We start from the raw sequence: 23,337 nt of genomic DNA, 5'->3' as shown, positions 1-23,337 counted from the left end.
TGGCAATGCCCAGAGCTCATATGACGACCATGCCAACCTCTGACACACTAAGAAATATTCAATTTAAAGCATTCCTACCGCTTTATAAAATAGCTGACTAAGGGTACGATAGTGTGTTTGACTGCTGTCAGGGCACCTGTCAACAGGAAAAACTTGTTCGCTTCACCTTCAGAGAATTGCTTTTCTCTCCGCTTCTCTGATTGATTACTACTATTGTTATCATTTCATCGATGTCATTGTTTGGAAGCGATCACGCACGTCTTTCCAGACAGGCAGGATGTAAGCCGAGCACTCTCTATATAACACGATGGCAAGAAGACACGGCCATCTCGAGAACGTACTCACGGTCTGAACCATTTCGACGCATACAATTATTTAATATATGTCTTACAGCTGGAATCGCAAAAGGAGTTGTGTCATTAGTTCCGGAGGAAGCGGTCCACGGTACGGAACGACCGTCAGCAGCTCCGACAGTCACAGACGTCAAAACTGGGCATTCGCAGTCCTGATGTTATCAGAAAGATATTTAAAGTACTGCACACGTTGAAAGTAAGATGAACCTTTCCAAGAAGCATTCACAGTGAATTGCGAGACCTCCTACTCGTCAGCAACAGCCGATGTAGCGCAGGCAGGTTGTGGCAGACAATTGGGGCATATTGGAACTTCCCACTGAGATATTTGGCCACCTAAAGTAGCTTAGCATGCCGAGGACCGCATCGGAGTCATGAACGTGGCGCACTGCTTCAGCCTGTTGCTGGCCATCGGCACCGTGCTGCTGCAACACCCAGCCACTTGCCATGCGCAGGCACGCCCCTGTCCGAATGATTCCTTTGCCAATGCATGAAGTTCCTAGCAGCTCCTCTAGTTGAACCCCGGCTTGACCAGGCTTTGCAGATGAGCGAGGCGAGCGCAGAGCCGAGCACCACAAAGGATGCTGACCTCTCTGTGACTCTGTCCAGGGACCCTTCCGGGAACAGTTCATTTTCGAGGCAGAGTGGAGCCCAAACTTCGGCGCAGGTCGATCGCTGCTAGCGGCTTCGCCACCTCCTCCTTTGGGCCCCCCACCACCTCCAGCACCAAACAAGACATGCAACTGGGTCAAGTATGGAGACTGCTGCCCGTACTCTACTGGGGCCCAGATCGTGGTTACTGGCAAACAGGCCTGTGACATAGGTGCGCAGGAAGCTCAGGGGTCTCAATGATGTTCAGAGAGGATCTCTTCTCTGGTGTTGTTTGCCCGGCGGTGGGCTGCTCAAATACTGAGCACCGCGCCCATGGTTGACTGGGTCTTGATCTGGCGAGTCCATCAAGAGGATGATTTGTGGCAGCTGTACCTGCAGCTTGTCTACAGACGGACCATGCCTCTGGCAGGAACAATTTGTAAATTAGAGAAAAAAAAGTTGTGCATGTTTTACAGTCTTTTTTTGCCGGCAGGAAATGTCAGTACACTGCTCTGTCAGTGCAGCATTGTCACATGACATGAATCCCAGATCCGCTATTTTGCTGTCCGATTGTGGGGTATTGATTGGTGCTGAGCTGACAAGCGAGAGTGCAGCAAGATAACATGACAGGAACTACATAGTCCCTCACTTGCTGTCACAGTGTGGGATAGTATTGGTGCGAGCTGACAAATGAGAGCGTGCTCTGCAGGGTGTTCGCAGTGTGGAGCCACTATGCCTTTTGTCCCAACAACTTGCAACTGCAAGTCGGATTACTGTGACTTTGCCTACTACATTGCATCGACCGCGCACTGCTGGAGTTTGCCTGGATACTTGGTGGCGCCTCCGCCCCCACCGCCAAAGATGGTGAGTCCTTTGCATATCAATTGATCATATTGGCACAGTTGCTCTCTGGCTCAGAGAGGAAGACACCGTGATGCAATGTGCAGATTTCTGTGCATTCTGCACATTGTGAGACATGTACATGAGAAATTTTTGATGGGTCTGCTATGATATTTTGAACCAGTAAGCAACCAAACAATCAAATGCTTGCGGAATCTTCTATAGGAAGCCCTTCTGAAATATACTGTGTGCGTTGCAGCCTCCTCCGCCGCCCGCGCAGCCTCCGGTGAGCAGGGCCTGATCCTTCCAGAATTTACCTTAAATGAATGATGCTTGCAAGTCCTTCCAAATACAAGGCACCGTATCACTGCTTTCCTCAGAAGGTATTTCTGGGCTTTAGGCCATCTTCAGAGATTTGAACCTCCTTGAATGTTTATGCAGCCACCACCATCGCCGCCGCCGCCATCCCCACCCCCGCCAAATCCGGTGAGTGCAAACAGGGCCCGGAAGTTTCATCACAGTCAATCATATTACATTGCACCGCTTCCAGCCAGCTTGTGTAGAATCCACAGCATGATGTGCATGCCTTTTAACAGGCCACTGCCTCAAGAGCAGCTCTCCAGGAAAGAAATTATATCTTTAAATGGACCGAAGAGTTTGTAATTTGATTCTGCAGCCGCCGCCTCCGAGTCCACCCCCACCGTCGCCCCCACCCTCGCCTCCACCGCCCAGCCCCCCGCCCCCGCCATCACCGGTGGGGGCATCACAGCCAATCCTAATCATGATTGATGCTTAAAAAGCACACATCTGGTTATTCTTTCCAGGCAGTTAGAGGGTCGTATGTCATGATGTCATGGATTGTTCTCCTGAGTTTGGTCCCTAAGATCAAGGTCGCATCTGCCTTATACTTCTACACAGGTCCAACCAGGGTGTTAGGGAAGATAGTATCGCTTGGATCGCCCATATGGGTGTGCCCATGCATGGCACAATAAATTGCTGTGAAGGTCAGCTTAAACCTGACCCTGTAAAACCCTGCCCCGAGGGGCCCCATTTGGCACAAAGGGGATCTTTCCCAGCATATATAAATGTTCAGATCCATGCGGATTATGATGATACTAAGTTTTTCATTTTTGAGTGGAATACCTATTTTTGATGTGCGATATCTGCATTGCAGCCGCCTCCGAGTCCTCCTCCACCCTCGCCGCCTCCACCAAGCCCCCCTCTGCCGTCACCACCACCGCCAAGCCCCCCTCCGCCATCGCCTCCACCACCATCACCACCGCCCCCAAAGCCTCCAAGCCCACCGCCACCAAGCCCCCCGCCACCGAGCCCGCCACCGCCGAGCCCACCTCCGCCAAGCCCGGTGAGCACTCCAGACACTGAAGGCTCTATCCTGCAACCGAGGAGAAGTAGATCGAGTGTCTCCAAAGATGTGCATTTTCTTCCTTTGAGAGGTGTTTAGGATGACTTTTGTTCCTCGCAGCCGCCTCCAAGTCCTCCTCTGCCGTCGCCTCCCCCACCATCGCCACCTCCTCCCAGCCCGCCGCCCGATCCACCCCCACCGGACCTCCCGCCGCCAAGCCCTCCCCCTAACCCACCCCCGCCGAGTCCACCGCCGCCGAGTCCCCCACCCAATCCCCCGCCGCCGGACCCTCCGCCTCCGGATATGTCGCCGCCACCTAATCCACCCCCACTAAGTCCCCCGCCGCCAAGCCCCCCGCCGCCAAGCCCCCCGCCTAATCTGCCCCAGCCGTACCCTCCTCCGCCAAGTCCTCCACCGAATCCACCCCCGCCTGACCCCCCACCGCCAAGCCCTCCGCCCAATCCACCCCCTCCTAACCCTTCGCCGCCTGACATGCCGCCACCTAATTCACCCCCACCTAATCCGCCGCCACCCAGTCTGCCACCTCCCAGCCCCCCGCCAGATCCACCCCCGCCAGACCCACCGCCACCGAGTCCTCCACCCAATCCACCCCCTCCGGACCCCCCGCCTCCGGATATGCCGCCACCACCTAATCCACCCCCACCAAGCCCCCCACCCAATCCACCGCCGCCAGACCCTCCGCCACCAAGTCCCCCGCCGCCTAGCCCACCGCCGCCAAGCCCCCCGCCTAATCCGCCACCACCGGACTCTCCACCGCCGAGTCCTCCCCCCAATCCACCCCCGCCGGACCCTCCACCTCCAGACATGCCGCCACCTAATCCGCCCCCTCCTAATCCGCCGCCGCCGAGCCCTCCACTAGCAGACGCTCCAGCACCGGCGCCCCTAGTGCCGGACACCTTCCCACCGCTCAGCAGCCCTCCAACGGAGTTTTCGGCGCCAAATTTGGCTCCGCAGAATATTCCACAAGCTCCGGAACCATCAGTTTCAGCCCGACCCTCGGGCCCGGTATCAGCTGCTCCTATACCGGATTTTGAAACTCCGCTAAATTCTCCCCGGTTGGCGCCAGTAGAGTCTGTAGCACCCAGCTCTTTGCCACCGGAACCTTTGCTAGCTGGCGTTCCTCAGGCCGATGCACCTTTGGATGCGCCACCCTCTGAGCCGCCCTCTTCAATTGTTCCAACGATAGCTCCCTCGGAGTCCAACGCTGTACGTACTACAAGCCCAGATAAATACAAAATTGCACATTACGTCTTTTCTTCATATTACTTTGCTTATGACCCCTAGGATTTGATGTTTGACACATGGTTTTCCATGATTGCAGGTGGCGCCTGCATCACCGCCGCCAAATGTGCTGACACCGTCAACTCCACCAATCAGTCCACCTCCGGGGACATCACCTCCACCGCCGGTCCCCCCTCCATCACAGCCGCCACCACCGCCGGTTGCTTCACCTCCACCGCCGAATCCAGCTCCTCCGCCGCCGCAACTACCGAGCCCGGTATGTCTTAGATCACAATTTTCATGATGATTACACCTTTTGATTGCCAGAGGCACGGTGTTTCTGCAGACAGTCTGTCTGAAATTGACAGCGTCCATGACTCAGTCACAATAATAGAAAGCAAGCCAGCCTTGCAATGATTGGCTGGGACTGCCTGCAATTCAGTTCTAGTACACAGGTGCAACGCATGCTTGCTTATATGTGCAAAAGATTGGTGGTTGTGAGCCAGTGAATGAGTGTTAAGCATGCAGCCGCCACCCGTTGCGAGGCCGCCACCGCCCTCACCAGTACCTTCCCCACCCCCACCATCACCAGTGGTGAGATTGCTTCCTTCAAGCATTCATATAGGAAGTGCATGTTTGATTTTATTTCATGCATGCATGCTGACAGCATGCATGTCAAGTGGCATGCACCAGTAGAAGAATTCTTTGCCTGTACTGCTTGTGCTTTTAATTCAAGTGTGTCGTGATTTTTCAGGCAAGCCCCCCTGTAGCGGCCCCGTTCTCGCCTCCATTGAGCTTTATTCAGCGGAACCCTCCACCGCCAGTCATTGACAAAGTCACGACGGAGGTGATGACTGACACCATTTCAGCCAGACAAGAAACTTTTCAAATAATCTCGGGCAATTGAATGCATCTGCTGAATTGAGATGCACACTGTTGAAAACTCGTTCTGAACTCTGTTTTTCTTTCTTGACATCAGGCTCCTCCACCGGCTCCTTCATCGCTCCAGATTTCTAGTACGGAGAAGCAGTCTGCGGATGCCAAGAAGCAGAGAGAAACAATCATTATGACAGTGGTGCCATGTGCCATTGTGCTGATCCTCATTGCCGGTAAGAGTCAGCCCTTTTACTAGCACCTCTGCCAGTATACAGGTGCTATGTTGTCAATTTATCAGGCTTTGATTTTTGGAGTCAGTGATCAGTCATGGTCGGTGGGGCTTCAGTAATATGCAATCGGTGTTCCAGGTGGGGTGATAGCGATCCTGAAGATCGGCGCTCTTACAGCAACAACTGCTGCAGCCGGAACCACACCACTGGCACCAGCTGCCCATGCTCCTTGACAGAATTCGCAGTTAATTTCTGCTAGTATATTCTCTGCCAGTATACTGTGCAGGTTCATTAGAAGCAACAGCATTTAACCGCTTATTGAAGCAGCTGCGACTCAAATTTCTTGCGGGCATTTCCGCAAGTCATGGGAACCTTACTGTTTTCACCGTAGAACCTAAGTGTTTCACAGCAGAATCCATCATTGTGTTTATCACTGTCCAGATAATTGTAAGGAAACCCTCAACCACTCACCAACATCAAAAAAACATATTACCTGGAACATAACACGGAGGACCTCTATCTACTGCTATCTCTACAAGTAATACTTCTGCTGGGCTTCACACATATCCATGTTTCACTCCAAACATGGCCAAATCGCACTTGCTACACCTCCACAAACAAGAAACGATCAACAGCACACAGAGGAATCACAGCACTCAGATGGGAGCAATCCCGCCAAAGAGCGCTGCGGCAATAATGGTCGCCAGAATGAGCCCCGTGCAGTGGGCACTCTGGTATGTGATGGCCAGAACTCCATTTGCAGTGGCCTTCAGGTGTGGCTCTACGCAGGCAGGTGCCAGCACATAGGAGCAGGTGTTCACATAGCCCCCCAGGATCCACATAACGACGATATACCCTGCACATGGACAATACCCCTTCCAGACCAGTTCAAGCCAGTCCAAAAACAGCCAACCTTCAAGAACTTGCAATCAGGCATGAGCAGCTCAACTCCCTTGAAGCACCATTGCTCTCAACATGTTTATTCCCCTTGCCCTCAATAAGGCAATCGTCTTTGAAATAAGAGAGCCCACTTTCCTGATCAAGGGACGACAAACTTGGTAAAAACTTCCCTGATGATCAGACGCCTCTTCAGGGACCCATATCGATAAGGGATTCTGCAAGAGTGATAAAATTAGCTCAGAACAAGAGAAACTAATGCAGGGAGCTCACCGATGACAAACCAGTCGTTGTGCCAGGCGGTCTGCTTGATGTAGTAGAGGTAGCCGGGGACGGAGGCGGTCATGACAGCGCCAAAGCAGAACAGCACGTACCGCGATCGCACCGCCAGCCGCTTCAGCCGCGGCAGCGTTCGCCCGCAAACGTCAGCCGCCAGCCTGGCAAAGAACAGCACCTGCAAAACAGCAGCTGCCGCTCAGCAGTCAGAATCTATCAGCTCAAAGTTTGTCCGACAAGACAAAACAGTCTGAATCATCGTTTGATGGTATTGAGAAGCTGCAGCTGGGCCACAAGACATAGCTCTGCATACTGACCAGTACTGCATTGGTGAGAAGCCCTTTCTTATTCTGCTGCAATTTTTGCAAGCCAGTTCAAGTCCAGCCGCTCAGCCGCACAGCTCAGATTGTAGCTCAAGGATTGACTGACGATACTGAAGGCGTGCAGCAATCAAGAGATGCGGTACTGCAAATGGCTGCCACTTCAGCGATTCAACAATGGAGTGGCCGCCTACAAGTGAGTTCCTGGCACCCATGTGGGTACAGAACATCTTGCAGTACCACATCCAAGGGATCGAAACATTACAGGAGTGAGAGAATACTACAGTAGCAGGGGGGTCCCACCTTGGGCAGGTCCTGGCCGAAGGTTCCACCCGAGGGCACATAGGTGAAGAAGGGGAAGGCCAGAACAAAAAAAGTGCCGCTGAAGAATAGCGCCCCCAGCACTGGCCAACACTGCGCCACCACGCTCCCCAGCGCCCCTGCACATGCATTCAACCACTCATTCTACAGAGCTGCAGAAGAAATAATAGAGGAAGGCCTGCTCCCAAGTCCCGCTTCACAGGACCAAGCTGATGCTTTGTTCGCAAACTCTCCTGTGGGCACTGTTACTGTAATTGCCTGTATGACAGAGGGGAGCAGATCTGCGCTCAGTCGCATGCTTTACTAAGATCTGCGCCTCTTGCGTACACGCCGTGCAATGCTAAGCAACCAGGTGCCCAGCTATTCTGCATGCATCTATGAATGGAAGTCTGGTGTATGTCAGGGCTCTTGGAGGCAACAAGTCACTGTGCGCACCTGCGTGGCCAGAGGTGGAGGCGGTGGTGTCGGCTTGCGACGGCGCTACAGACGCCGCTGGAGATGTTTTGGGCGACAGCGGGGCTTCTGGGGTGGTGCCTCCCACCGGCGTCAGCGCAGGCCGCCACTCTGTGCCCACGCGAGCCAGGTCAGCAAATGCTGCCTTCTTGACAGTGGCAACGAGACACTGCTTTCAGTGCCCAGCACACACTGATTAAAATCTTGCCACAGATTGAGCCTTGTACTGCAGCATTACTACATACAAAAGAAGTGTGTCGGCTCTTCTGGAAAGATGAAGGTAAGCCGTAACGGATGTAATGGGTGCTTGCTTGCACCAGACAACCTTACACATGCAGCCAGAGCAATTGGAGGCATTTGAAAGGCGTCTCGTCTGGCCAAGCAGCCACTTAAGTTGCAAGGGATTTGTTGTGCTTGAGCCCAATAAGGGTGTGGAAAGGGTGACTCACCCTGCTGCTGCTGCGTCAGCGCTGACCTGGCTAGCTTGGCCTTCATGGCGCGCTCAGAAATGCCGAGTGGCTGCTCGGAAGCTGCCCGCCTCATGGATCCACCCCTGTGGGATCCACCCCACTGCGCCCCCCGCGGCCCCTGATCCAATGACCTCGATCGCCCCTGCGCCTGTCCTCCTGTGCACACCACATAGCCTTGTTGGCTGGCAAAGATGTAATGATCCCCTCTCTCTCTCTTCCCCCAACGAGAGAGGGATACAGCATCCACTGCCCCCTTCTCTCACAGCATCAAGAAGCACTGCTCTGAAGTACATTTGAAAACACAGTTATGGAGGAGAGGTATCCAGCATCTGCACAAAATATGAGCGGCTGTGGTGTTTGCACGAGGCAAAACATGACATGTATCAGCTGCTGCTCGATACATACATCAAGAACAGCTATTAGAGATGTCCTGTTGGAGGCAGAATGGCACCTGAGGCAAAGAGGAAGGGCTCTCCACTGAAGGCATCGCCCTCGGACAGCTGCTCCATGAAATCCAGCGGCGAGTAATTCAGCAGCAGCGGCGTTGACATGCGCCGCTGCTGCCCTGCCGCCAGCCCCTGCCTCTCCCTGCCCTCCAACCCCTCTTCCTGCAAACAATCAAACCATGCTTTTTTTGCTCTTGTTCTTTTCTTTATTCTCAATCAGGCTGAGCATATTCCTGTGCCACCAGCATGTGCAAAAGCACAGAGTAGAGGGTTAATTTTCAAATTATTGACAGGTGTAACACGTCGATCAGAAAACGACAAAAAACGACAGCCTTGAAACATACAGAACCCAGATGAGATAGCTAATTAACACAGTGCCAGCACAATGAGCATGTCAGCGGAATTCAAATCCCAGGCTTCTATAGGGCGGCAAAAGGCTTGCCTGCCAGAGCAGGGGCTCAGCCGGGTCCCCATCCCCCGAGCCGGCAGCAGGCTCCGAGCTCCACGCCTCAATTGCCCTCCAATGGCGCAGCAGCAGCGACACTGACGCTGCAGCCCCCGCTAACACCAGCCCTGCACAGCAACGATGCTGTTGTGAAGAATGACAATCCACGGGAGATGCCACCGGGCATGCATGTACTGGTGCATCAGGGAAATCTGCGGTCATGCACAGCAGCCCAACAAGGCCACAGGGAGCTCATCTATCCCATAATCTGCTGGGAGGCGGCTGCTCGGACTCTGTCAATCCTTAGCTGCCCATCAGCAAACGATGGACAAGGCGAGCGCCCAGTGGCTCACAAGGGATTGGGTTCCTTGACATCTCAGAGTCTATTTAGCGTTTTCCAATTTTCAATGGACAAGTCCCTTTGGTGCGAGTCATCCGCCTCGTAGCTGCGCAAGTGGGTCTCTTAAAAATTCTACTTCAAGTCATTGTAGCTTGCTCTTTATGTCACTATTCCGCTCAGTATGCTCAAAACCGGGTTCATTTCTGATCTACATTATTCATGCTCACCCGCAGTCAGCTCGAAGAGCCAGATGAGCTGGGCCGTAGTGGGCCGAGTCTTCATGCCCACAGCCAACTCCAGCAGGAGCACAACCATACCGCTGCCCACACACCCCAGGCCCAGCGCAATGACACTCTTGTTGGCAAAGCGCGCCACCAGCTGGTAACTGGAGCTGAAGGCTATCGCGCTCACCAGTCCCAGAGCCACTATCACTGTCAGCAGCGCCCTGCGCATGAAATGGCAGCCACTGTGATTGGTCCGCCCGATCCATAGGAGCACCTGAGCTCGAGGGCCCCATCATGTTATGGCCTGCCCAAATGTACATCGAGCTGCACAATAAGGAGCCGGGGAGCTCGAAACACCAGCAAAACTCACAGAGAAACGGAGAGTAGCGACCAGGGAGTGTTCTGGCAAGTGCCCACATGCGCACCTTCCTAGGTTGTGGATAAGCTACAGGTGGAGGTAAGAGACAGAGAATTGAGCAGGGAAGGCTGTTGAGATGATTGGGTGAATAGAATGCAGGTGAGGAGGGCAGGCTGCACCTGGGAGTGTTTACAATGAAGGGGAAGGCAGCACAGATGAGTGTGCAGCCTCCCAGGCCAAACAGCAGCCGTGCCAAGATGACCCTTGGGACACCTGCAAAATATATTTCCATGTATCATCACTGGCAATTAGGTGACGTGGTTAGCAAGGTACCCGAGCAAAATTGAGAACAACACCACCAGAGGAGCTGAAGCTCTTACCGAACTTCAAGTCCAGCCATTCGTCACAGGCTGCCGAGAAGATGAGAAGGGGGATGGACGGCAGGTAGTAGGCGATGTTCATCATCAGCAAAATTTGTGGGCCGTACAGCACAGCGTAGTAGCTCAGCAGGGAGGACACAGTGAACCATGGCACCGAATGAGCGATCTGCGCGCGTAAAACGGACTATTAAAAAATGTGGGATTGCATCGAGCATGATCAATAACGGAGCTGCTGCTTAAAAGGACATGCAAAGGACGGTCAATGTGGGATCGCACCGACACAAGGAAGAACCTAAACACGGTCCACTTTCCACCTTTGATTTTGTTTACATGATTCCCAACAATCCCGCCCCCACTCATGCTGGGGAACGCCTTATTACCGTCTTCGTTATTTGGGGTACTACCCTACATCTAGACGTTTGTTTGGTAACATTATGCAGACTCTAGGAATGTGACGAATACTAAGCAATCGTCACAATGTGCTGCTCCATTGAAGATCAGGTCACTTGCCTTCACTCTTACAAACAGGCAAGGCATCTTGAGTTTCCAATGATGCACAGTCACGTTGTGCCAGGAACGCAGCTGCAGCCCGGTGCCGATGGCATCCAGGCGTTACACCCCATCTTTCACCTCTGCATGTCGCTCCACTTTCACGTTTTCCGCCAATCTTCCAAAGAATCTTTGAACTGTGAAATGCCGATGCATTTTACAAACACTGCATTCACAGAATATAGTCCAAACTGAACTTCAGTGAAGTGCGCATTAAATTGCACAGGTGCAACACACACGCATATGCAGTGCATGGGTCAAGTGCTAGCTATTGCACTATACAACGGTACTCTGTAGGGCAGGACCTTGACTCGTGCATCATGCCATTTGGCATGCAGCACGCGCAGCGCGGGCAGCATTTCATGAGCTATAACTATTGTACAATCAGGGTCTCGCTTTCTTCCCTCTATGCCAGTCATATAGTGAAGTGCACAGAATGCCAGTCACCAACAACCAGACAACTGCAATTCCAGTGATACTTCTGTGCAGCAATACAGCCAACACGGGAGGACAGGACCTGAGCCGCATGTGGCCTCTGCATGCTTGTAGACCCAAGTTCTTCTCTAAGACTTGCTCAGCTGCTCTACAGCCTGCTCTCAATTATCTCGTCAGCACTGCTCTGTCGGCGGGGCAGCAGCTCTTCCTCTTCCTCATCATCCCCGCTGCTGTCCTTCACAATGTCCCCCCTGGGCCAATGGTAGGCTGCATAGCACACCCAGAGCGTGGCTGACACCGCCGCGATGCATGACATCATCAGCGCCACGCTACGCACGCTCATGCCGATCAGGTCAAACGCCATGCCGCCCAGGACCGCGCTCATTGACTCTGCCACCTGCAGAAAACGCCACAGCAGAGGCAGTTTAGGATCCAGCCATTGGATCTACCGGTATCATTACAAGTATTGTTGATACTGCACGCTTTTCCTGCCGGAGGCAAGCTGCTATGGGGGTTGTCAGACAGAGATAGAAATGGAAAGTCAGCCCCTTCCTGTCATAGGTAAAAAGACGAATGCTGCAAGAATGCCGTGGGCAAGGCTTTCATACACTGCCTCATCAAGTGCTGTTGCTCTCTTAACCAGCCATGAGGGTCACAGCAACTCGAGTTCACCCAGGTGATGAGAGGCTCCCCCGCAACAGTCAAGGCAGTCACATGCATGTCTACTGATGCCAAGCAGGCACAAAAAACACACATCAGCACATCAAGATTGTACACCACCTGACAAGTCCCCCCCTTCTCACTTCCGCACAGAAAAAAGAACACAACGAGACAAACCCCATGATGCATCACACTATTTTTTTCGTAAAGTTCTACAGCAGGACAGGGGCGCACCACATAGGCGGCCATTTCCAGGGCCATCATGCGGCCCTGCAGCTGGTTGGGCACGCGCAGCTGGATGAGCAGCGTGGAGTAAACCCACACCACGCTGGAGCCCATGGAGTGCACAATTGTGGAGGGAATCAAAGCCCAGATGTTGGGCGCCGCTGACATCAGCAGGTAGCCCGCAAAGAACAGCACGAACGACGCCGCGCACGCGCGCAGCAGGTGCGGCTTCCTGCGCGAAAGACAATGGAAAGCCCCAGTCTGTCAAGCATAAAAGATGTGTGCCTGAAAGGATGACTCGTGTGTGTCACATGCACGATCATGACAACTCACCGGTGAGCATGCCTTAAGAAGAACGGCTAGTGCATGGCACATGCAGCCAAATTTTGAACAACTATTCACCAAGCATGTGCCTGAGTTGCTGGCTATGGAACACCCGTGCAAGTCACATGCCCACTGGAGCATGTTTGGCCAGCCACAAGAAGTTGAGAGACATACAGAGAGGCTGCTTGCTCTGTAATGAGTAATAGCAAGGCTGCACTTCCAGGGGTGATCAGACATGGGGGGATTGGTGAAATTAGAGACTGAAGGGATTTGAGTGAGGGGCACCTGGGGGGAGTGAGGCGGTTGGAGATTATGGGCCCCATGAAGCAGGCGAGGCCGATGGCTGCAAAGAGAAGTCCGAGTGTGGTGGAGCTGTCCCCCAGCGACTGCATGCTCTTCAAGTTGCTGAAGCGCACCTGCAAGATATCTGACGCCCCCCACACTATTGCCCCGCTCGCCTTTATCAGAGCAAACGCCGCCGCGTCCCTGCATGCGCCATTATCACTATTACTACAAGCTTCTCCTGCCAAGAGGCAAGGTGCGTCCTGCAGACAAGCTGCAGGTGAAGGCTGCCACAATCCTACCCCTTGTTGGACTCGCCAGACCCAAGCAAGACCCAATCAACCATGGGCATGCTGCTCAGTGTTTATACCGCCCCCTGCCAGCCGGGGCCATTTGCGCCATTTGCACCAGCCAAAACTGAAATTTTGCTAAATGCATTTCTTCACAAGTACGAGAAGGAGGCCAGCACAAGGCCCTGACACCTACGAAGGGAGGAGGATGACGAGCAGCTTGCTGTGGATGGTGCTGCTTGTGGCCCTCTCCCTCCAGAAGGTGCCAATGGACTTTGAGTGCATGGGGACAAGCAATGAAAGCAAGGATGTTTTTACAACATCTTCCATCCAGAGAATGCTTGGCACCACATGAAGGGAAAGGCGCCACAAGCAGCAGCATTTGCTTATGAGTTATGATGGAGCCGCTTGTGGCGCAGTCCCTCCAGATTGTGTCAAAGACTCTTAAGGGCACCTGAAGTAGCTGGGACAAGCAGCCAATCACTGCAGAATGGTTGCTGACCTGTTCTTTGGTGCTGAGATGTACACGGCGCCTTCCTTGAGGGCGGCCAGCTCCTCTTTGAAGCCCCCAGTGACCGCCTGCCACACGCCCTGAGGCGCTGCAGCTTCCTCCCCTACCACACCGCTCGTGCTAGCGCTGCTGTGTGCTACTCGCCGCGCCTGCTCACCACCAGTGTTTCTTACTTTAAATTTTGGCTGGAAGCCAATGTGGCTTTGAAGATGTCCTTGAGGAAATTCTCCAAAGCCACAAAAAAATGGCTGAAGATAGGGCTTGAAGAAATTTTTGGCTCAGGCTGGTGGGTTTTGGGGCATTTTGAAAAGGGGCAAAATGTGGCTTTTGCGCGGTTGTGAATCACATTATCAACACCAATTTGTGCATTCCAAGCAGACATCCAAAAGCCCCTTTAACACCACGAATCTGCCCCTTCTATTTCTTGAAAGCCACATTGGCTGTAAAAGCCACTAGAACAGTTACTGCTCACCACCGGACAGCACCTCAAAATCTGACTCCGAGTCGAACAAAGCAGACTGAACTTCATACCCAGATGCCTGGTGTACTCCAGTTCCTGAGGATTGCAAAGATAGGTCCCTTGCACATGATGGCTGTCAAAAAGCATTGTGGCATCCTTTTGAGGGGCATGGCCTTTGGATGTGGGTTTGCCAACCTGCAATAACAGCAATTCACCGAGAAGAGGCCCACCTGAATGAGACTCTCGGTTTCCCTGTCACCACCAACTTCCAAGTAGTCAAGCGGCTGTGCAGAGCTGGCCTCACCACCTGACATCCCATCCCTGCTGCGAAGAGATTGCCCCTCGTCCCCATGCAGCGCCACTGACACAGCCGTCTTGGGCGGCTGTGGCACCAATTCCACTAATGCCTTATGCTGCCCTTGAGACGCCTCCAAATCCACCACCACCTCTTCCTTCTTCTTCTTCAGCTCTGCCAACATCCCCTGCAGCCAGATGAAGGTTGCTCAGTCACAACCCAAGCATACTGAAGATGTGATCCTTCCCCAAGCAACAAGTGCAGAACTAGTGGTGCTGTAGCGCATGCGTGCCAAAACAAAGGGTTGTTGGACAGTAAAGGGAGTGCTTGGGTGCACCTTGAGACGGAAGGCACAGTAGGCAGAAATGACATATGTCACCGCATCAATCACAAAGCAGAGGTTGGGCCCCACATGTGACACCTGAAGCACACACGAGAAGCCGTTCAGATGCCTCATGCATGCATACATCTTTGGCAGTGACAAGTCCCCCTTCTGGGAAGGTCTGTCACTCAGTGACAGCAGAGATGACTCACTTATAGCATGGCAGATCAGTAGTAGATGACTCACCGCAAAGCCTCCCAGGCTGGCTCCTACAGCGCCCACAAGGGACCAGGCAAAGGAGTCCAGGGTAGTTGCCAGGGGGAGTTTTTCGGTCGAGACAATCGTGGGAGTGATTGCCCGCCTTGCAGGATCGTAGAAACTGTTGGCGCTGAATTGCATGAACAGCAGCAGATACAGCGCCCTGAGCAGACAGCACGCCACTTCCATGAGGGTTGACATGGCCCGAAAATTTGCATCTTGCAAGCCGGTTTTCTGAAGTGTGCAATAGCGAGTGACTTTCTGTGGAAACTGTGTTCCTGAAATTATGTAAGGCAGACGCACCACACGTCTTGCGGTCGCTGAATGAGCGTGAAGCAAATCACTGAAGCTGCGGCTGTGAGGTTGGAGGCTATCAGCACCATCTCTCTGCTGTATCTGCAGCAGTGACAGCACCCAGTCCAGATTGTGCGACAAGCACCACGTCTAGGATATTTTGTGTCATGCAGAGCAAATTGCAGCTGCATGCTCACCTGTCAGCGGCAACCCCAGCAAGTGGGAAGAGCAGCAGGCTGGGGAGCATGCGCACTATGAGCACTAGAGACACGAGCAAGCCGCGCTCCCCTGCTAGCCTCTCAATGACCGTCAGTGTAGCTACATAATTGAACCATCCACCTGCAGATGTGTGCAGGCTGGGTCCTCAGGCACATTCTTACAAGGCACAAAGCACACTACTGTGCAGTGATGATTTAAAGAAAATCATGAACAGTGCAAATTGAATTGAATAGAGGGCAATGGATGTCGCAGACGCTTCAGCCCTTTCAGAGCAGCCACGGTCGCATGGCATAATCAGCAGCCTGCCGGTTTACATACAAGCGTGTGGAAGCCAAACTTACCGCAATTATTGATTACCTGCACCAGAAAAGAATTGTCAGGACAAGGAGCAGGAAAGACACGCAAGAAATGTAAGCAAGCATCGGTACAGGCGTTGCCGACAAAGCACGTCGAGCCGTTTTTGTTTGCAGAAAGCCATGGGGTGCGCAGAAATCTGAACTACATTGTTTAAATTCCATAGCGAATGAGACCAGATCTTCACCTCGCCTAACCAGATGACTCTGAAGCATCTGTTCTCCCTCAAAAGCTCATAGTAAGACTTGAGCGTCTGCTTTTCGTGCTCGTCATGTTCTGCCATTCTGTCAAGATTTATGACAAATTTCTAAAATCCCACCCATCAGATACAACGTCCTTCGGAGTATGAGAAAGGACAATCTTAAAGCTCGTAAGAAGGTGAAGGAAGCCGCTTGACGTCATGCCACATCCGCCCACAATCCATTCAGCTCAGAGTTGGTACGATGAAGTAACTGAAGCGAGCAGATATGATCTTGAAAAGTTAGTCCATTTAATTGTAAATTTCTTCCCACTGGATGCTCTTGAAGGGTGGAGAACCTATGATCAAAAACAATTTCTCACGCTCCATTCCGTGTTCAATCTTAGAGACTGAAGCACAAATGGTAATTGTAGCCAGGATGTTACTTCGTAAGAATATTTCAATATGATAATGAGATGCTTTCGCAAAATGCTTTGCTGCAAAGATTTGTAGCAACAGGAACACTAGCTTCTGCAGCCAGAGCATTGAGAGGCCCCCACCTAGCTTTCACTGTGAGGCCTGGGGCAGCAAGAGCAATAAATGAGCTGCAGATATTTGAGCCTACCCGCAGGTGGGTACAACAGAACCAGATGTTGCTCTGTTTATTCCACGCCAGAGCCCATATATGACTATGGAAAACATCTTTTCAGGGAGAATGAGATTGGTCAATTGCTGCCCGAAACGCTTGGCGAGGAGCGTTTGACCCTTCAGGAGCAGCGGCTCCAGATAGGCAGCCAGGAGCTTGTGCTGGTTGAGCCTGCAGATGTAGACGCTGTCATGGACATGTACATTCACAGAGGTGACGCTGCCTTTTGAATGACACTTCTGTGGCTTGCTTGCAACCTGCCTGCTGCCAGGGCCAGACGCATCACACATGACTGCCCCTTTGATTCATGGCCTGTAAGGGGCTTGCAATTATACCAGCAATGCATGCATGCGAAGAGGGCTGTGTTTGTGTGGCAGGTCAGATGGACAGGGATCCTTACTGGAGCCGCCCGTGGCCATCTGCTGTTGCCCTGGCTAAGCTCATACTCCAGCAGCCCAGCATTGTTGCTGGCAGGCGGGTCTGCGAGGTCGGCGCAGGCCTCGGCATTGCCTCCATAGCAGCTGTACTTGCAGGTGCTGATCCGCCTTTACTCACCAGCCATGGTTGACTGGCAAATTTGACCGGTTTTACAGCCTCTAACAGGGGAACCTGAGATCGTCTGTCCGGGTGTGTCTCATTTGGAGGGGATTGCTGCAGGCAGTAAATGGGTGAGATATGGGCATGCTATGCAGCGCAGGCGCGAAGGAGGTTGTCATGACAGATAGGGAGCCGCTGGCACTGGAGTGTGCACTGAGGAGCGCAGCAGCATCGGGCATCACGAGTGTGGCTGACTTTAAGGACACAACATTCAGCAAAAGCTCGAGAGCACAGGCAAGCTTGCAGATCTATGCGTCAAACTCCAAAAATCTGTGGTATATGCAGCCTTGAGCCTATGTATTATGTCCAGGTGTTGAAGAAAATCCCAATCGTTGCCTCAGGTGCGCGGAGAGCTGCTTGACTGGACAGAGCCGTATCTTGGGCCAAAATTTGACGTTGTTCTGGCGTGCGACGTATTGTATGAGGTAAAATCGCATGACATTGTAGCTCCACCTGGCTGTGCCCTGTGCTAAGGGATCAACAGCCTCAACAGTCACGCTCACAAGCTTCAGGTTGACTTGATGAGGTTGGAAAAGTAACTTTCTGTTATCTCCTCAGGATTTTTCAGTGGAGCCAGTGGGCGAGTTATTGCCTCAGATACTGAGCTGCAGCGGCTGTGTGCTCCTAGCAGACCCCTCAGAACGCACACGGCACAACAGGTGTGCTGTGCCCCTTGCCCTCACTCACTGGATCTGCTCTAGTACCGTATGCATGCATGATTCCTGGGTATTTCTTCAAGTCCGTAATTGCCTGTGCTGTGCCACTAAAGAGATATCTGAAAGAAAGCGCGCTGCGTATTGCAGGGAATACTTTGTGGACATGATGCAGAGCTTGAAGAGGCCAATGTTGCTTGAGGAGTGCACACAGATTGAGGAAGTGATGGATGGCAAGTCTTACTCGATAGAGCTCATGAAGTTCCACTTCAAAGAAGGGTCTGAGAGTGTGGGAGTCAAGAGACTGTTGACATAGTACCACTTGCCATCATTGATTATATGACCTCTATTGCGCGCTCATCAATCCAATACTATTGACACTTTATTCTTGTAATGGTGTTGTGACGTGGACACAAGCACTGGCTTGGGCTTCTGAGCAACTATTCCTATTTAAGGCTGTCCTTCTGATGCAGACATCTAATACGGTATCACCAGTCATCCTCATCCATGACTGTGGCATCCCCACCGTGCTCCACATAGCGAGCCCCATGCTTTGCATCATACTCCTCATAGCGCACGATCTCTGATGCCTCCACTGAGGCCCGCTGCGCGCGCGCCGCCACCTGCACAGCGCAGAATACTTCAATGTCAAGCAGTGCAGCCTTGGCTTGTCCTGTCCAGCATTCAACATTCAACATTCTTAAGCCAGCTGCAGATGTTATCTAGGAACAACCTCATCATGTGCAGTGCATGCATCAACCAAACATCTTGTGGCCACGTCTGGCTTTGAGCAGAGCGCCAAATAGTCTGATTATTGCTTCATCACGATACATGCAACCCCAACGAGCGACAGACTCAACAGCTACAAAGTGTCATCGACAGCAGATATGACCAAGTCATTCGGGATTCATTATGACCCAATTTGAGAGCAGATACTCTTGCACGATGGGGACGGTCCTCGACATCAAACGTGAACAATAGTGAGGGCAGATAATTTTGCAGCATGGGAATGCGCGCCTGGAAGTCGCGCAGAATGAGTGGGCGCAGGTCGGCCTCGGACAGGTCGGCCAGCTTGTGGGCATGCAGCGCCACCGCATCGCGCACCGGGCCCTGGCACGCCTCCTGCACCAGCGCACGCATGTCCGACCCTGCACTCCACAGACGATGCCACATCAGCGCATGACTAAGGCGTGTTGCAAAATTTCGGCCACTACATACGGTATCCCTTGTACAATAACACTCCAGGATATAGCCATTCAATTCCTTGCAGCAGAAGCGCAGCTGGCCCACAAAAAAGCGACATTTGCCTTACATCACCATGCAGCCCAAGAAAAACAAGTCTGCCTCCCTTCAGAAGCATATGCACAAATCTGTCTGTCCCCCAAAGCTCTGTCACTCTTCCACCCCTCAGGGTGGCCTCTGCACTGACTTGCATGACACTCTCAGCTCCTGACATGAGATGGGTATAGCAGGCTTCTCTTGGAGCCGAGGGACGTGTGCTTGCCTGAGTAGCCGGCAGTCTTCTCGACGATCTTGGCGATATCGGACACTGACAGCGTAGTGCTGACGCCCGAGGCGGGCCCCAGCTGGCGCTCGATCATGGCAGAGCGCGCGGCCGCGCACGGCAGCGGTATGTACAGCTGCTTCGGCATGCGCCGCCGCGCAGCTTCATCCAGCTCCTGTCACATGCACAATGCCTTCCCGTGGGGCGTCTGTTTTGAGACACGATTCCCTGCTTGACAGCATTCCTTGAATTACCTCCGGCCGCCTAGCAATGCGCCGAGTACCACTTCAAGACTTCCTGAAAGTGTCACTTCAACAGTCTTTACAGTGACCAAATACGATTTAAACGAGGGGTGAGTTTGTCTTGTTGTGTCGGTGCTGCAGCTTTGCATAGTGCATAGTACATGCTGTAGGGACCAGCAAGGAACACACCAAAGCTTTTCTGAGGCACAACACACAGGGAAGCGCAGGGTGCTGCAAAAGTGAGAACATGTGGGGTGCATGCAAGCATGTGCAGGCCATGTGCCGGTAGCGCTCGGCAGAGGTGATTGACAAGAGAACATTTCACGCCATTTGATGCGCACCTCGGGTCGGTTGGTGGCACCCACAAGCAGGACTCGGCGGTCGGCTGCGGACGGGTCGCAGCCGTCCATCTGGATCAGCATCTCCGTCTTCAGCCGCCGGCTCGCCTCATGCTCCCCTGCATGCAGCAGCACACTTGTGTCGGATTCCTGATCGAATTGGGATTATTTGTCATTTTCTCAATGTCTGTCCAGGTACAAGTTTTCTTCATGTGCACCCTCAGCTGCTCAGACTGCACGAAGCACTTGCGTGATTTCATATACACATCTCTCGTTGTGCTGGACAGCATATGCTGTGACGCAAACAACCAGGGCTTCAGGTCATCTGCAGGAACCATGACCGCATGCATGTGGCCTGCACCTTTTAAAGACACTTCTTTGTTGCTCTGAAGCTAAGCTTGCCGCTTGTTTTTTCCACGGTATGCACTGTACACATATAATCCGAGCAGGTTCTGCCGCACCTTCTGATTTGCGCGCGGACAGCACGGAGTCGATCTCGTCGATGAATATGACGCTGGGCTGCAAGCAGCCGGCCACGGCAAACAGAGCGCGCACCATCTTCTCACCCTCGCCAATCCACTTCGAGGTCAAGGAGGAGGCCGAAATGGAGAAGAATGTCGCACTACGTGTCATGCACAGCAGGGCTGTCATGCACAGCGCTGTCATGCACAGCAGGGATGTCATGCAACTGGCAGTCAATCATCACTGCGGTGATATGTGCGATAGGTCCATATTGCAGTGACACCAGGGAAAGGTGCAAGAATTCCCAGCAAAGCCACACAATCCAGTCAAAACTTGCATTGCAGCATGCCTTCAATGTGTGCAAATGGGCATAGCAGTCCGAGGTGGAAAGTGCAGCAGCACCTGATGTTTGCGGCAATGGCCTTGCCGATGAGCGTCTTGCCGGTGCCCGGCGGCCCAAACAGGAGCAGGCCCTTGGGCGGCGCGCGTGCCCCCTGCAACGCATTTACCACCAATATCGCTCACTGCCAGAGATTTCATGCCATTACCAGAACGGCAGGAGACGAGCTGCCCCCAAGTGGCACATTTCACCCATGGAGGACTCCCATGCCTACAGTATCACTGCAGCACTGCTTTGAAAAGCCATGCGCTGTTCACAATGGCACAAGAGCACACAGCGCTGCTGTTCAAGCGCAGAATTGCCCGAGGAAAAAGATCTTCGCATAGCTGGAGTGCCTGGAGTGCCGCTTTAAGGCAATGTTGATAAGTATACCCTCAGGGCCCCTAACTTTGCTGTAGGTGTCTGTGACATGTGATGCATGGGCTTGAATGGTGATGCAAACCTTGAAGAGGTGGGGGTTGAGCATGGGCCACACGACGAGTTCCTGCACCAGGCGTTTGGCCTGGTCCTGGCCAGCAATGTCATCCCACTGCACGCTGCTCTTGCCATCCAGGATCTCCGAGCACACCATTTCCACTATGCGCGGGTCCAGCTTCTGCAGAGCTTCCGGCAGCTCCCCATCCAGACCTTGCAATGTTGCCACAACCGTTTGTCTGGACATGTCAGATAAGTAGGTAAACACACTTATCATCACATGCTGTTTCTGCCGGAAGGCAAGGCACGTCTCCACACCAGCTGCAGATGAAGGCTGCCAGGGTTCATACCCTTTGATTGGCTCGCCGAGGCCCAATAAACCATGGGCATGGGTCTCAGCATTTCAACCACCCACACCTTGTAGGGCCAATGAGTGAAATATAGCTTGGCACATGTACTTGCAGCTGCATTGCAAATGTTCTTAACGCCAGGGGCAGCTTGTGTTCTGGGGCGTATCTCACACAATCCAGATGACTATTGGTGGCAGCTAAACTGGGGTTCCTCTGTCTTCCCAGGGACAGCTCCTCTAATGCCGCTTTGCAATCTATTAAGATGACTCGCGGCCTCATATCATGATAGGTGCACTAAAAGCACGTGCACAGGTGCAGGGCTGGAAAGAGTACCTCCAAGCATCTGCAGGGTCCTTGCAGACAGAGGGCCCTCAGCCTCAGTGTTCCCTGGCCCGTCCATGGCCTTCTTCACAAAGGGCGGGACGAAGGCTCCCCTCACATTGCTCCCACCTACATGTCCATTCCAATCTCAGTTTTCATTGAACACCGACATACCGTATCACATCTGGACCAAAGTTGTTCGCCATTCTCACTGCTCCACGAGGTTTCTCAGGTGGTCACTCATTAGTGAATGCATTAAGGTGCCTCTATTGTGAGATTTTCCTTTTAGGCACAGCAACTAGAAGAAGACAAAGACGCCTGCACATCATCCTTCTACCATAGGAGGAAAAGAATCACATAAACACAGACAAAGGGCGTCAGCACCATTCAAGTCAAATTCAAGACCTTGCAGCAAGGCATGACTCTCAATTCCTGACCGCCGCACAATCCACTGCACAGACAGCAATGCTACAAGTACAGCGTTTACTTGTGTCCATGCGTTTGACGCCGCTGTCCCGGCTGCGAAGCATGCCCTGCCGCGGGGCGGCCGCCCGGTTGAACGCCCCCTGGCCCTCCGGGAACATGCACCCGGAGCTAAAGTCGCTCTCCTTCACACCCCCGGCCCCGCGGCGCTGTGCCCCGGCAGCTTCGCGCGGCTGCAGCGGCGGCTGCCGCCCGCTCTTGCGCAGCTCGAGTGCATACGCTGTCCGCGCTGTCTGAAACCCGCAGTCCGGCTTTGTGGCCTGCTCAAACATTCGCCGCTCAGAGACCAGCAGAGCATCAATCCTTCCTGACCTTAGATATTCTCTTGTTTTCGTTTTTAAGGCAGGAGGAGAGCTGTGCGAGACTGGGGAATAAAGCAAGTAACATGCTGCATTCATGATAATAATTATGGAGATGTACCTGCTCCGGGGCGTCCTCTGGAGCGCTGAGTTCCTGGGAGTCGCTCTCCATGTTCTCTGCATTCTGCGACGGCACCGCCACTGCGCGCCTGCGGTTCCTCTGCTGCGTCGGCGGCGGCTTCGACCATTTGTCTGCAGCGAAACAAGTCGCACTTGATGTGTTTCATGCTCTTAAGATGGACCTCACCATGCATGACTGGCCATGAAGACCTCATTGATACGTGAGCTACTTGCACCACTGAAAATGAACCACTAGAAATGAAGCAAGCTGGCAGGCTGACCGTTGTTCTTCAGTTTGCCGAACGCGTCTCGTTTCCTGTTGTTGGCGGGTGATGAAGGCGCATCCGTGAGGTCTATCAGTGCCGTCGAGGCTGGGCATGACGTGGGAGTGTCCGCCCTGCCACTTGGACCGACATCTTTCTGGCAACTC

The 23,337-nt window shown here is 53.1% G+C and overlaps 5 protein-coding genes across 5 annotated transcripts; 3 read left to right on the top strand and 2 right to left on the bottom strand.

The window, feature by feature from the left end:
• Window positions 1-724: 724 nt before the first annotated feature.
• COCSUDRAFT_62442 (hypothetical protein) lies at window positions 725-3,374 on the top strand (the record flags this gene model as incomplete). Its single annotated transcript, XM_005648398.1, has 7 exons — window positions 725-769; window positions 960-1,173; window positions 2,041-2,067; window positions 2,223-2,267; window positions 2,458-2,535; window positions 2,956-3,144; window positions 3,265-3,374. 7 exons carry the CDS (start codon window positions 725-727, stop codon window positions 3,372-3,374), a joined length of 708 nt encoding a protein of 235 aa, XP_005648455.1.
• Window positions 3,375-3,447: 73 nt separating this feature from the next.
• COCSUDRAFT_62441 (hypothetical protein) lies at window positions 3,448-5,725 on the top strand (the record flags this gene model as incomplete). The annotated part of the gene is made up of 5 exons (XM_005648397.1): window positions 3,448-4,170; window positions 4,291-4,375; window positions 4,487-4,663; window positions 4,915-4,980; window positions 5,631-5,725. 5 exons carry the CDS (start codon window positions 3,448-3,450, stop codon window positions 5,723-5,725), a joined length of 1,146 nt encoding a protein of 381 aa, XP_005648454.1.
• A 423-nt stretch (window positions 5,726-6,148) lies between these two features.
• Window positions 6,149-16,183, bottom strand: COCSUDRAFT_41260 (MFS general substrate transporter; the record flags this gene model as incomplete). The annotated part of the gene is made up of 21 exons (XM_005648396.1): window positions 6,149-6,348; window positions 6,663-6,843; window positions 7,289-7,425; window positions 7,742-7,870; window positions 8,209-8,385; window positions 8,681-8,837; window positions 9,244-9,248; window positions 9,688-9,905; window positions 10,222-10,315; window positions 10,423-10,588; window positions 11,687-11,803; window positions 12,301-12,523; window positions 12,901-13,101; window positions 13,690-13,847; window positions 14,389-14,640; window positions 14,791-14,874; window positions 15,022-15,196; window positions 15,337-15,429; window positions 15,525-15,666; window positions 15,888-15,903; window positions 16,088-16,183. 21 exons carry the CDS (start codon window positions 16,181-16,183, stop codon window positions 6,149-6,151), a joined length of 3,021 nt encoding a protein of 1,006 aa, XP_005648453.1.
• Window positions 16,184-16,361: 178 nt separating this feature from the next.
• On the top strand, window positions 16,362-18,384 carry COCSUDRAFT_53154 (S-adenosyl-L-methionine-dependent methyltransferase). Its single transcript, XM_005648395.1, has 7 exons — window positions 16,362-16,709; window positions 16,789-16,937; window positions 17,102-17,257; window positions 17,422-17,555; window positions 17,663-17,746; window positions 17,880-17,980; window positions 18,125-18,384. The coding sequence occupies exons 1-7, from the start codon at window positions 16,555-16,557 to the stop codon at window positions 18,288-18,290; spliced, it is 945 nt and encodes a 314-aa protein (XP_005648452.1). The 5' UTR covers window positions 16,362-16,554; the 3' UTR covers window positions 18,291-18,384.
• Window positions 18,385-18,829: 445 nt separating this feature from the next.
• On the bottom strand, window positions 18,830-21,581 carry COCSUDRAFT_14939 (AAA-domain-containing protein; the record flags this gene model as incomplete). Its single annotated transcript, XM_005648394.1, has 6 exons — window positions 18,830-19,127; window positions 19,469-19,653; window positions 20,062-20,177; window positions 20,520-20,680; window positions 20,923-21,014; window positions 21,363-21,581. The coding sequence occupies 6 exons, from the start codon at window positions 21,579-21,581 to the stop codon at window positions 18,830-18,832; spliced, it is 1,071 nt and encodes a 356-aa protein (XP_005648451.1).
• Between the last annotated feature and the right edge of the window lie 1,756 nt (window positions 21,582-23,337).

The sequence above is a fragment of the Coccomyxa subellipsoidea genome, assembly GCF_000258705.1.
Source record: "Coccomyxa subellipsoidea C-169, whole genome shotgun sequence".
NCBI classification, from domain to species: Eukaryota; Viridiplantae; Chlorophyta; class Trebouxiophyceae; family Coccomyxaceae; genus Coccomyxa; species Coccomyxa subellipsoidea.
Note: the sequence above shows the minus strand (reverse complement) of the source record. Positions and strands in the feature narration are given on the sequence as shown.

Coding starts and splice junctions, on each gene's coding strand:
- COCSUDRAFT_53154 (XM_005648395.1), top strand. CDS start 16,555: ATGCTTTCGCAAAATGCTTTGCTGCAAAGATTTGTAGCAACAGGAACA. Junction 16,938..17,101: donor GGACATGTACATTCACAGAG/GTGACGCTGCCT, acceptor TTTGTGTGGCAG/GTCAGATGGACAGGGATCCT. Junction 17,747..17,879: donor CGTGCGACGTATTGTATGAG/GTAAAATCGCAT, acceptor TTATCTCCTCAG/GATTTTTCAGTGGAGCCAGT.